This window comes from Oryza sativa, chromosome 5 (assembly GCF_034140825.1).
Source record: "Oryza sativa Japonica Group chromosome 5, ASM3414082v1".
NCBI lineage: Eukaryota > Viridiplantae > Streptophyta > Magnoliopsida > Poales > Poaceae > Oryza > Oryza sativa.
Window position 1 is genome coordinate 23219171 of NC_089039.1, and position 11962 is coordinate 23231132.

At 45.9% G+C, this 11962-nt stretch overlaps 3 protein-coding genes across 4 annotated transcripts; 1 reads left to right on the top strand and 2 right to left on the bottom strand.

The window, feature by feature from the left end:
- Positions 1-15: 15 nt before the first annotated feature.
- Positions 16-4321, bottom strand: LOC4339073 (uncharacterized). The gene is made up of 4 exons (XM_015784175.3): positions 3786-4321; positions 1171-1653; positions 502-1014; positions 16-410 (listed from the first exon to the last, which is right to left on the bottom strand). Exons 1-4 carry the CDS (start codon positions 4266-4268, stop codon positions 327-329), a joined length of 1563 nt encoding a protein of 520 aa, XP_015639661.1. The 5' UTR covers positions 4269-4321; the 3' UTR covers positions 16-326.
- A 1424-nt stretch (positions 4322-5745) lies between these two features.
- LOC4339074 (uncharacterized) lies at positions 5746-7209 on the top strand. Its single transcript, XM_066310927.1, has one exon. The coding sequence runs from the start codon at positions 5746-5748 to the stop codon at positions 7207-7209; it is 1464 nt and encodes a 487-aa protein (XP_066167024.1).
- A 128-nt stretch (positions 7210-7337) lies between these two features.
- On the bottom strand, positions 7338-11626 carry LOC4339075 (protein MALE DISCOVERER 2). 2 transcript variants are annotated; one of them, XM_015785107.3, is made up of 9 exons: positions 11177-11626; positions 10941-11076; positions 10288-10359; positions 10047-10190; positions 9872-9967; positions 8908-9356; positions 8538-8728; positions 8324-8456; positions 7338-8225 (listed from the first exon to the last, which is right to left on the bottom strand). In XM_015785107.3, exons 1-9 carry the CDS (start codon positions 11265-11267, stop codon positions 7663-7665), a joined length of 1875 nt encoding a protein of 624 aa, XP_015640593.1. In that variant the 5' UTR covers positions 11268-11626; the 3' UTR covers positions 7338-7662. The 2 variants fall into 2 exon arrangements, with proteins under 2 accessions (XP_015640593.1, XP_015640592.1); XM_015785106.3 differs by having other exon boundaries at positions 8908-9359.
- Between the last annotated feature and the right edge of the window lie 336 nt (positions 11627-11962).

An 11962-nucleotide genomic window follows, 5' to 3' on the forward strand; every position in this document is an offset into this window, starting at 1 on the left:
ACGAACCAAAGCATCTTTGGTCTAAACAGTTTCCCAAAAATTTTATTGCCTCCACCAATTGCAGCATTTGTATTCCAGTTGTACAAACGTTGTTCTTGACATCACTTGGTGCAAAAAGAAGGGAAAACTTCTCAGAAGTGCAAAATGCCGAACAGTATTAGATACTCTAGGCTCCTCGTGCCGATAAAAGAGCGTCATAGCACAGGTGAAGTCAATGAAATGCAAATATGTTTGTTGGGAAGTTTGATTAAGCAGGAAAGAATATAAGGGGCAGCAATAGCATTCTACGGGAGAAGCTAACTTTGGCTAAAAGGTATTTCTGGTCACTACAGGGGTGACGAAAAGCTGAACTGTATTCCCGTTCTCCCAGAGTCATGCTCAGCCTGCTTCAAAATGTAACAGTAGTTCACCTGGATTACAAAAGACAAAAGATATCAGTGTTGATACAGTCAATTGGCATTCGTGATGTGTAGAGTCTCAGGAAATAAAGTAGAAAGGTACCTCCACTCGGAAAAGCTTAGTAGGCAAAATAATGCCAACACCTGCAGAGCTCCTAAATGTACGCCCAAATTCAGAAAGTGAGAACTTCTTATACTCACCCTCCGACAGTTTCGCAAGGTTCCCAGCAGTTAGAAATGCATGACCATGTATTCCAGCATCTCTAAATATCTTCAGAGGCAAATCAAACGAAAGGTCAGCAAAGGCAGAGACAGCAAGATCACCACCCAAGTAATCCCGCCCTGGTGAGGCAGCAGATCCATCCTCAGATTCACTAGGGACAAGCCTCCGTGGTTCTGTTGGACCAATCCCTCTTGTTCTGAAACCCAACAAGGATGACAGTCCACTCAAGCTGCAAACTGGAGAAGAATGACCTCCGAGGTAAAATCTATCAGGCACAGATGAAGATAGATTCATAAATCCTCTCCCCAGTGGAAGAATGGCACCCACTCCAAGGCCAACATTGAGAGCACTATTATAGAATCCCAAAGGTACAGCACCACGAACATCAAACTCCTGAAGTAAAAAAAAAGAGCAAGTCATATTTGGGACGAAACGAAAAGTGTATTTTCCAGCAGTTTCATCATACATGGATTGTGGAAACAAAAGCAATAAAAGGATCAATGTAACCCAATCAAAATTATGAAAACAGACAGGGAGCTGGGAAAGAACCTGGCGGAAAAATCTCAACCCTTTGCTATCCCATAGACCTCCAACTTGAGAAGTTGAGAGAAACGCGTATCCTTTTGTTGGCCTGAGATGTGAATTCCTTTGATCAATCTTGTATGTATATTTCAACGCAGAGAGAAGATTGTGCCCTAATTGCCTCCTTATGGACTTCGATGAGACTTGTGATGGATCAGTTAAGGTACGCCATGTAAGATTATAAGACAAATCATGTTGCATGGTTGAAATCAAACCAAATGAAAGGCCAAGCAGGCGCTCCTTGTAAGAAGAAAATTTCAGCCAATCTTGGGACGACAATGACGCCCGAGCCATCAAGGGTGTTGATATTGATTTAAATCTTGGCAGGGACACTCCAATGCCAACCTCAGATGTCTGATCCCAACTGTATGCACCTGAAGCATCCCAGATGTCACCATAGCCAAACAGGTTCTTCAACTTAACCGAGCCTTCAAGTGACCAAGATCTTGCCTACAGAAGTAGTGTACAGAGTCATACTTCAGGTGCAGAAATAGAGAGCTGACTGGAACACATCATTCAGTAATTAAATGCTATAATGATTTTTTCTGCTCCTATTCTGTCTATACAAGAAGTCCAGTAAGCATCATTACCTGCAATTTTATCTCTATTTGGTTCAGGATGACTTACCACTTTGAAAGTTGATTTCATCTCGGATGAAAAAAAGTTCTTTTATAAAATACACAATGCAATAAGATTGTTTGATAATCAGAAAACAATGTGTCTTATTACCTTTTTATTTCAATTGAAACACAGTGGAATCTATGGTCAATATTGCAATTGCAGTCATTTTGGGTACTGGGAAAACTAGGCATGCAAGAAGAATACAGGACAAACAAGCAAAACATACCAATATTTGCAAATATACTGTACAAATCAATTAATCAATACTCAATTGCAACACTTCTATGTTGAACTCCAAAAAGTGAACTCACAGCTAGACTAGACAGAAAATTTGCCCTCTTGATCAGATAAAATTTCCTTTGCACTAGTCTTATGTACTAGGCTATCTGGGTTAGGGGAAATTTACCAGGTAACATGAATAAACTGGAAAACAACATCACTGAGACCAGGAGCCACAAGTCAGTGAAGCATCAATGCTAATACCTTATTTTTCAAACTCACATGATCTTTGTAGTGTTGTTGGTAAATTTGTGCCGCTCAAATATAGACCAAAATGTTGTGATGACTTAAGATCTCCAATTAAATAAGCCTAAATATCAGTTTACAACACAATTTCTCCACAAAATAGCTGAACATACTCCCGTATCTCTATCGGTTAAATCGAGATTTAGTTGACTAGTGTTGATTGCAGTAGAAAAATTTGATGGCTGATATGTTGCAAGTTATAAATAAGGCACAAGTGATCAAAACAATTTCTAGTAGCTATATTTTTGTGCACCAATTTAGAAGGTTCTTGACCTACCAGGTCCAAACATCTAGTGGTGTGAATAAGAAAATTTTCATGTGAACTCATATTTGGATCGAAATACAGAAACGAGTGCCCTACTTTAATGCTCACAGTTTCTATATTCATGTGTTAAAGGTTGTATGTGATATGCCCAGTAAACACCAAAAGGGGGGTAGGAGAGGCTAATGTTGTAACAGGGGACTACAGTATGGCAGTACGTACAGAGATTAACTGATAAACTTATTAACTCACATAGGCTGCAAATATTACTGTCAGCTTGTGTATTTGATTGGGGAGTCAAAATGGAATTTCATTCTCATGCAGTCATGCTCAATATTGGCCATAGCATGATATAGATAGCTGCCCAAGCATTAGTATGCTGATATAACACTTTGAACACTTATTGTGTTTTCTTCAGTGAAGAGCACAGTTTGCAAATCCAAATCTAACATGTATTTGAAAATACAAATCCCTGATAAGTGTTTATCTGAATGGCAAGATCATAAATCAATCGGGATGATCCAATCAGTTCAGCACGCCAGGTTTCATTAATTAATTGATCTAGACAACTAGAGGCTGAGTGCATAAATAGTCTCTTCTAGTCATGCCTCTGAGAAGTTTACCTATTTAGTACTGTAGCTTTGCTAGCATACTTGCTCAATAAACAGATACCCTTATGGAGGCTCAAATATCTGTTAGTGCTATGTATCGAGTCCAAACTCATGATAAACATCATAAACCATTGGGGAAATGCCAACATGAATAAATCACAAGCTTTTGTTTGTACCTAGTTATCCTTCCAATTAGATGATAAGGAAGATGATCAATCCCTGAAATATGTATACGGCGGCTAAATACAAACTCCCGCTGCTTGGAGTTTGTATTTAGCCGCCGTAGTTTTTTAAGCTCCAGCTTCTTTTTTCCTTTTTATTCCCTTCCCTCTGCATAAGCCAGTCTGGCTGATTGCGTCGTGTAACTATAACTCTTTTCTTCTAATATATTGACGTGCAATCCTTTTGCGCGTTCGCGAAAAATGTATAGGAATAGCTAAATACGAATCTACATCCCAACCCAGACCTCATAACATCAATCAACTTATGCTCAAGTTTTTAACTAAGGGCAATTCCGCCATCAAATGCAGTCACCAAACAATCGAACCAACTGGAGATCTCACCTCAGGCTTGGAGTATACTCCCGCACTCCCCGTGATAGGGTTGGCGGCCTCGACGACCTCGACGACGACGTTGGTGGTGCCGGGCAGCTCTGGTGGGCCGGCGTCGAGCGTGATGTTGACGGAGTCGAACACGTCGAGCTGGCGCAGGCGCGCGCTGGCGATGCTGGCGTTGCGCAGCAGGTCCTGCACGGTGGGGGCGGCGCGGAGGAGCTCGGCGACCTCCGCCTCGATGAGCTCCTCCTTCGTCTTGGCGTTGCCCTTGATGATCACGTCGTGGACGCGGATGCCCACGGGGTCCGACGACAGCCGCTTGAACACGGCCTGCACCTTCTCCCGCTCCGCCGCCACGGCTGCCGGCCCGTCCAGCTCCACCTCCTCCTCCTCCTCATCCTCCTCCTCGTACTCCTCCGCCGCCGCATTGGCTCCCGCCGCGGCCTCCCGGTGCTCCGCGTCGTTAGGGTTTTGGTCGGCGGCGGTCGCCATGGTTGGGGACTTGGGGTTTGGGAGAGTTTCGGGGAGAAGGGGAATGAGGAGTTGAGAGGAGAGGAGGCGTTTCGTGCTTAGCAATCTGGACAGGCTGTACCGAGATTTCATGCCCATCTAGCCAAAAACAGAGAATGGCCCATGGGCCTCATTTCCAATTACTACACGAGGCCCACAAGAGGCAGCCCACTTAAAAAACCATTGTACTATGGCCACTGCTAAATCACAAAATCATCGTAGCAAAAAAAAAAAAAAAAAAACCGCAGACACTGATGTCAGGGAGAAGCACCGACACAGCATCAGATTCAGATTCTCAAACAATTTACTTAAGGGAGAACATGATCAAAATATTCAACGGTCGCACAGTACTCTGCAACCAGTTCGATCAGGCGAGAACATGATCAAGCATTCAAAGAAGCTGAAAGTCTGAAGCCTTAAAAATAAGGGTTAATGGTGTATTCTGCTGCTAATCTTCTGCAGGATGGTTCTTCCGAGAAATGCCTCTGTTAGTACCAGCAATAGCAATTAACACCACCGTCCTGGGAATCAAACACTTGGAAAGTACTGGCACCGATGAATTGCCCTTCGTCTCGAGCAGGGCAGGCAGGCTGCTTAATATCAAGGATAGTCATTTGTCAGCCACTCTTGACTTACTACCGAATTAGCCATGATAATTAGGGCATGTGCAACCCATGAAATTTGCGGGTGCCAAGAACAGTGAGAGCGGCTTGGTACCATATCTGACTTTGAAAACTAGTACCCAGCCCGTACTAATTAGGAGTACCATGAGAGGTACCGTATGGCTTTAATTTCGGAAGACTGAAAAATATTGGGAACTATTTTCAGACAGTTTTTTTTCAGCTTATTCACTAGATTATTGCTGCGGGTTATATACTCCGTGTTTCTAAAAATATGATTTCTCATAGAACTTTGTCCTACTACAGTTGCTTGGACTAAATATTCTAATCAAATAAAAAGTCCGTGTCAACAATGAATAATTTGTTTCTCAAATTAGTCCGAGCAAGAATTCTTGTAAGGAAAGAAGGAATAATTTGAGGAACAAATGGTCAACAGATGTTGATAAAATCCACGCAAAATGTTCAAATTTGAGGATGTTGGTCTATCTCAAAAATACCCAAAGCTTTGAACCTCAAAACTCCCAACCATCAAGGCATCAATTAAACTAAACGAAGGTACACGTAGAAATGTTCAGTTCAGCGGAGTGTATCCACCTTTGAAACGCTGGCATTTTAGCCGAAAGACCCCCAAAACAAAGCCTTTCGGCAACCTCCAAAGAGGCCTATAAACACCGTCACGAGATTTCGAGCGCCCCCCCTCCCGCCGACGGGCAAAAAAACACCAACGCCCAACTAACCACTGGGGCGCGTCCTCCCTTCGCCGTTTCCCTCGCGCCAATGCCCCCCCGACCCGCACCAACCGCCTCATCATCATCACGCGGCCATTTTATACGCCTCCCATGCAGCTGGTCCACGAACGTGTGGCACCACCACCTGCTGCCGAGCTAGCCGGGCGCCGCGGCGGCGGCGGCGGCGAAGGCATGGAGATCGTGACGGCGAGGGTAGGCGGGTGCGGGTACGGGTACGAGGAGGAGGGAGGCACGAGGCGGCAGCAGCGGCGGCGGCGCAAGGTGAGCGACGGGCACGTGGTGGCGCAGCTGCTCGATTCGCCGCTCCCGACGCCGCGGCGGTCCTGCTGCGGGTCGTCGTCGGCGGCGGGGACCCCGCGCAGCGCCGCGCGGTGCGGTGGTGGTGGCTCCCCCGGCGCGCCGCCGTCGTCGCCACCGTTGTCGCCGCAGCGGACGCACGTGCCGTTCTCGTGGGAGAGCTCCCCCGGCGTGCCCAAGGACGCCGCGTGCGGCCGAAAGGTGGTGAGGGAGGTGCTGCCACCGAGGCCGCCGCCGGGGCGGGGCGGCGGCGGCGGTGGCTCCCCGGCTCATGCGCACGCGAGGGCATACTTCGGGAACGCCACCGAGACGACGAGCAGCGACGACGACGACTCGGACGACACGTTCTCCGACGCGCTCGACAGGATCTCGGCGTCCGACCGGTTCGCGGCGTTCTCTTCCCGGCTGAGCTCCATCGACGGCGCCGGGTCGCTGCGGTTGCCGAGCTTCATCATGGACCGCTTCCTCCCGGCCGCCAACGCCATCGCCACCACCTCCGCCGACAAGCGCCCGAAGAAAACTCCGCGCCGCGGCGCCCGCAGCTCCAAGCAAGACGAGGAGGCGACGGCCTCGGCAAGACGCCGGGCGCAGTCGCTGCGCCGCGCTTCCGGCCGCGAGCAACCGAAGCAACCCCCGCCGCGCCACCACGTCTCCACTCTCCAACGCAAGGAGAGTGAGCCGCCGCCGCCGCCGCGACAGAGCAGGGACATCGACGAGGAGACGCAGAGCGACGAGATGTCCCCGAGGTCGTGCGGGTTCATGCTGTTCCTCCCATGGAGCGTCAAGCCGGTGCTCTGCGGGTTCGCGCGCAGCCGTACGTCGCGCGCCGCCGACGCGTCCACCACCGCGTCCTCCCCACCACGCCGCAGCGTCACGCTAGGCAACGCCCTGGAGAAGGAGAAGGAGAAGGAGAAGGACAAGAGCAAGCTACGCGGCGGCGGCGGCGACCCGTCGCGCTGGTCCGACGAGAAGAGCGGCAGCGGCAGGGAGTGGTCGAGCCCAGGATGGGGCACGGCGATCCTCGGCACGAGCAAGCGATACTGCGCCGACGCGAGGAAGGCTCTGAGCAGGCTGGCTCGTTCGGCGACGGACGGCCGTGGCAGCCCGAGGGTAACAGGGGAGAGGAGGGCCGGCAAGCCGGCGGCGGCGGCCTCGCCGCGGCGCTCGACGTCCGGCGAGATCCCGCCGTTGTCGCCGCCGTCCGAGTCATGGCTCAGTCACGCGCGCGGGAGCAGCACACTGAGTAACAAAAGATGATTTTTTTTTTTATCTGCGTGAGAGCCAACATTGCACATTTGAAGCTGATGATTACTACCAATATACGAATGTTTTCGTCTTCGTTCTTCAGTGTCTCACTCCTATAAATAAACCAAATGAACTCGATATTGTATCAAGTATCAACCATCAGACTTCAGGTATCTCTGAGTAGACTCAACTGTTCAAACAAATCTGTTCAGTGCAGGAATTGTGTGTAGAAACTAGTAGAAAATTTATACTCCTCGCTTTCGTCACAACTGTTTAGTGGACTTCAGAGATTATGTGTGTTTCATGAACCAAAGAATGAAAGAATGGGTGTGAGCAGTGCAGGCATATCTGTACAACTGAATTGCCTGCCCAAAATGGGTCCTAAACGACTGTACAATTTGCTGTGATCTAGGCAAGAATGGACACCGTTGCCGCAGCAATAATATTGCGCAATGAACTGGCTTTTTATGATGTGATGATCTCAAGTTCAGCCCACCACAACGGACTATTTTTTGGAATCGCCTCTTCTTCAGAAATCCCAGTGATCTCTTGCATCCATGCGGTTACCTCTGCCACCGTTGGCCTCTCCATGGGATCTTCACTTAAGCATAATTTCACCAGCTTTGTGAGTTCTCTGACTTGCTCCTCAGGGACTGATTTGAGTGTGGGGTCAACCATGTCCATCAGGGGTTTGTCACCAATGAGGTATCTATGTGCCCAAAGAATAAGGAGGCCATAATCATCAGAATATGGGCGCCTTCCAGAGATTGTCTCAAGCAGAAGCAAAGCAAACTTATAAACTGTGATGTGCTCATCAGAAGCCTCAGATTTTTCGTCTTCTTTTTTATCACCCCAAAAACTGATGTCGGAAACCTTTGCAGCATTGTCTTCAGTCAAGTATATGCAAGAAGTACTTAGGTCTCTCAGCAGTACAGGAGGGTTCAGCTGTTGCATGTAGTTCAGACAGTACATCACTCCCATCGCTATCCGTAAGCATGACTGCCAGTCTAATTGGTCTGCTTCTTTAACTGCAACAACAATGTTTTAATGGTGATCATGAATAGCTGCTGATAGCGTGACTGATCTTGGTGCGAAGAATAACAAACTAAATGTGAAGTTTTCTTACCATGCAAGTGTTCAAACAGTGTTCCATTTGAAACATACTCAAACACCATCATCCGAGTGAATGGTTCTTCATCTTCACAGTAACCCACAAGGTTCATTAAATTCTTATGGCTCACTTTTGATAAGACTTCAACCTAGAACACCATAGCATATCCATGTTAGTAAGTAAACATCTTCCCTGCGGAAGAAATAATACAGAAAAAACCATTATATACCTTATCCTTGAATTGTGCTTCAGCTACAGTTGTCCACCCACTTGCGTAAGTCACCAATGTAGACACAGCAGCTATTTCTGCTCCACACGGGAGAGTTCCTTTATACAATGTGAATCTAGGTAGTGTGTCAATTATGTTGCTGAAACCTTCACAGGCTGTTTCAAGCTCTGAGCGTTTGAATTTAGTTATTCCTGCAAAACAACAATTGGATGTTGATTCTAAATGCTGCTTTATGCGTCCAAAGAAGAATGAAATATAACATAACTCGGGAACATGCCAAACTCGTTGAAACACAACTCAATATGTAAACTGAATAATAATTAAACCAAGAATGGTATAAATTCAATAGCATATCAAATTAACAACCAACCTCCCAAAGTAGCAGTATGTAATTGCCCACTTGCTGTTGGAGAAAAAGGTACCACAGTACTAGTCTTCCTGTGCCGGTAACAAAGGATGAGTGCAGCTGACATGGCCACAACCACCAAGCAGGCCACTCCTCCGATGGATGCATATATTGCTGTCTTGCTCTTGTTTTCTTGGCCTGAAGTTCCGTTTGTAGTGGTGGATACAGAAGGGGCAGGGGAGGGCATAGAAGGGGCAGGGGAGGGAATGGGTTCGGAAGGGAGTGGCGGCTGTGGAGAACTTGATCGAGGAGCTACGGGACGATGTGGCACTGTTATATTATCAGGGTGAGACTTTGGCATTGTAACATTTTCCAGTGGTGATTCAGATGTTCCAGACAAAAGCATCCTGTTCTTTTGGGAACGTTTTTGTTTGCTTGCTAGAAGTTTTCTTCTTGTGGCATTCTCTTCGTTCCTACTAGAAGATTAAGTGACTGTTAGAGAATAAAAGAATCATCATAAGGTCATCAGGATTTCCATCAACCAAAGAAACACAGTTAACATTATTACCTAAGTAATGGTACCCCATGCTATAGTTGATAGATTAAAGTACTGAACTACAGTAATGCATATTAATAAAGCTATCCCCTTCATAAAAAATAAAATAAAAACCAGTCTTCATTCCATTCATTTGCCACACCAAGGAAATGATATAGGTTTAGGAGTTACCATGTGGAGGATCAGTTTTTACAGCAGTTTAGCTTGCTTTGACACTTTTCAGTTTTATATAATTTCACTAATTTCAGATACCCTAGAATATATGTTACAATTAAATAAAGGTCTAGGATAGTAAGAAACTAAGATATTGTTGACACCATAAATACAGTGACAGAATCAAAGAGTTCCCAATTTTATTTTATTTGCTAGAAGAACTTGGACTCAAAATTTTAAACATTTGCACAAATAACAAGTATCATTAGAAACAGGTACCTTTCTGTAGATATCTTATTTAAAGAAGTCTGGTCCATCGAGGCGAGCTCATATTCAATTGGCAAACTGCCAGAAAGTTTGTTGCCTTCGAGAAAGCTGAAACAAGGTACTAATATTAAGATCATGCAGTTGGACTAAATTCAGATTAAAGTGCCATACTGAACTTCTCACGTACAGAAATTTCAGGGATAAAATATTTCTTAGCTCCGATGGAAATGGTCCGCTGAAAGTATTGTATCCTAGATCCAACACCTTTAACTCATGTAAATATTTCATCTCTGTGGGGATGATTCCATAGAAAGAGTTATTGTGTAGAATGCTGAAACATAAATTAAAAATAGAACAGTAAGTATGTGGAATACCGCTTTGCAAGCAAAATGTCAATGTGTTTAGAAGAAAGTACTGAATATGCTTACATGGAACGCATATGGGCAAGTGTTCCAATCTCCTGAGGTAGCATACCCTTTAGACCAAGATTTGGTAAGTTCCTACAACAATTGCACACTCAAACTAAGGGGAAACGCAAGCAAAGACATGATCAATAGTAGCATAGGGATATACTATGAATATTAAGTATGACAAAAGAACAAACCGCTGTCTTATTCCAGATTAAAAACCATAGACTCTCTGTGGTGCCATTGCATCACACAATAATAGATAACATAGAATTGCAGCAGGCACAATACTGTTAACTGCTACTAAATGAATACCCACACCCACCCGCACAAACTTGTGTGAAAAATGTAAACAAAGACAGTAAAGTGACGATGCTCTACAGATGAATCTAGAGCCCTCCTAAACAGGGTGTGAGAAAAAAAATTGTCCCATGCAGATGGTCCCTATACACCAAAAAATGTCAATTATCACTACTACTGCAATGCTACTAATGACGTTATGCAACAAAAATGGAATGGCAAGATCTAATTCAATCTAAACGAGTAAATTTAAGATTATAGTTTTTTTTTCCCAGATCGCAGCTTAGTTAAGGCAGTTCATTTCTTCCAAATGAATAGAAAGGTTATTTTCTGGGTCTCCTATCTCTTTTACTGCACATAAGTGAAAAACTTACAGGGCCACAACTCGACCATCATCCGAGCACTCCACACCGAACCAAGAACAGGGGCTGGCGTTCCCTTCATCCCAATCCAACAGAGCATCAAATGGGTCAGCATCAATCATCTCTTTAAACCTCATAAGAGCGACACCTGCAATTCAGCAACAAAACCCTTAAAGCGAGAGTCGAGAAAAAAAGATGGACAAGAAAGAGTATAAACCAAAGAAACTATCCAAATCACGGTCCGGCACCTTCATGATTCAGAGATGCACACAGCTCAAACGCCATGACGAACCACAAGAACAAGAATATCACCGGATTCCTCCTCCTCCTCGTCCCCATGCCAGAGGAACTTCACAAGAACACAAACCCGAAAGAACTTAAGCACCAAAGCCCGCTGAGCTCGCGTCCCCTCTTCCCCCGATCTTTCTTCCCCACCCCTCTCCAGCAATTCAAGAACGGGACCGCGTGGTTTGCTCTCGTGACCCCCTAAATTCCAAGCAGAAACCCAGGGGGGAGCGAAACAGAATATCGAATTTGCCGCCAAAGAACGAATCAACAAAGCGGGGTTGCAACCAGCTCAACTACCCCGAATCGCTTGCTCAAGAAGAAGCCTAACCTAACCTTGCTGGTGGATCAGACAGAAGAAGAAGAAGAAGAACTAGTAGCAGTATACTAGCGAATAGTAGAAAACAGAATGCGGAGAAGGGGGGCGAAAGTGACGTGGCCGTATGAATCGGCGTGGCTGGCGGTGCGACGCGTTAGCGTAGCGTCGATGCGCACGCGAGAATGGTGAGAATCCGAACTGGATGCGATGGACACGTTCCGTTCCGTTCGTTGCAGGGAAGAGGCGGCGTCAATTCCTTACGCTTCAAAGCTCAACCAAGAAAAACAATGTTTTTAATTGCTGTTGGGAAGTCTAGAAAATAGCAATCGTTCATATCCAAATTGGGGGGTAAATTGACCCGGTCTATTGTTGATTTTTTTGCATTGAGCGATTGAGGATTTGAGGCCCTCTGTCAGGTACTCAGGGTCAA

Bases quoted from the DNA above. Each gene is read 5' to 3' on its own strand.
- LOC4339073 (XM_015784175.3), bottom strand. From the start codon at position 4,268: ATGGCGACCGCCGCCGACCAAAACCCTAACGACGCGGAGCACCGGGAG. The intron at 1,654-3,785 runs GTGAGATCTCCA...CTACTTCTGTAG, and splicing joins GAGTATACTCCAAGCCTGAG to GCAAGATCTTGGTCACTTGA. The intron at 1,015-1,170 runs GTTCTTTCCCAG...TTTTTACTTCAG, and splicing joins GGTTGAGATTTTTCCGCCAG to GAGTTTGATGTTCGTGGTGC.
- LOC4339074 (XM_066310927.1), top strand. From the start codon at position 5,746: ATGCAGCTGGTCCACGAACGTGTGGCACCACCACCTGCTGCCGAGCTA.
- LOC4339075 (XM_015785106.3), bottom strand. From the start codon at position 11,267: ATGGGGACGAGGAGGAGGAGGAATCCGGTGATATTCTTGTTCTTGTGG. The intron at 10,360-10,940 runs GTAAGTTTTTCA...CAATTGTTGTAG, and splicing joins GATGGTCGAGTTGTGGCCCT to GAACTTACCAAATCTTGGTC. The intron at 8,729-8,907 runs GTTGGTTGTTAA...GTTGTTTTGCAG, and splicing joins ACATACTGCTACTTTGGGAG to GAATAACTAAATTCAAACGC.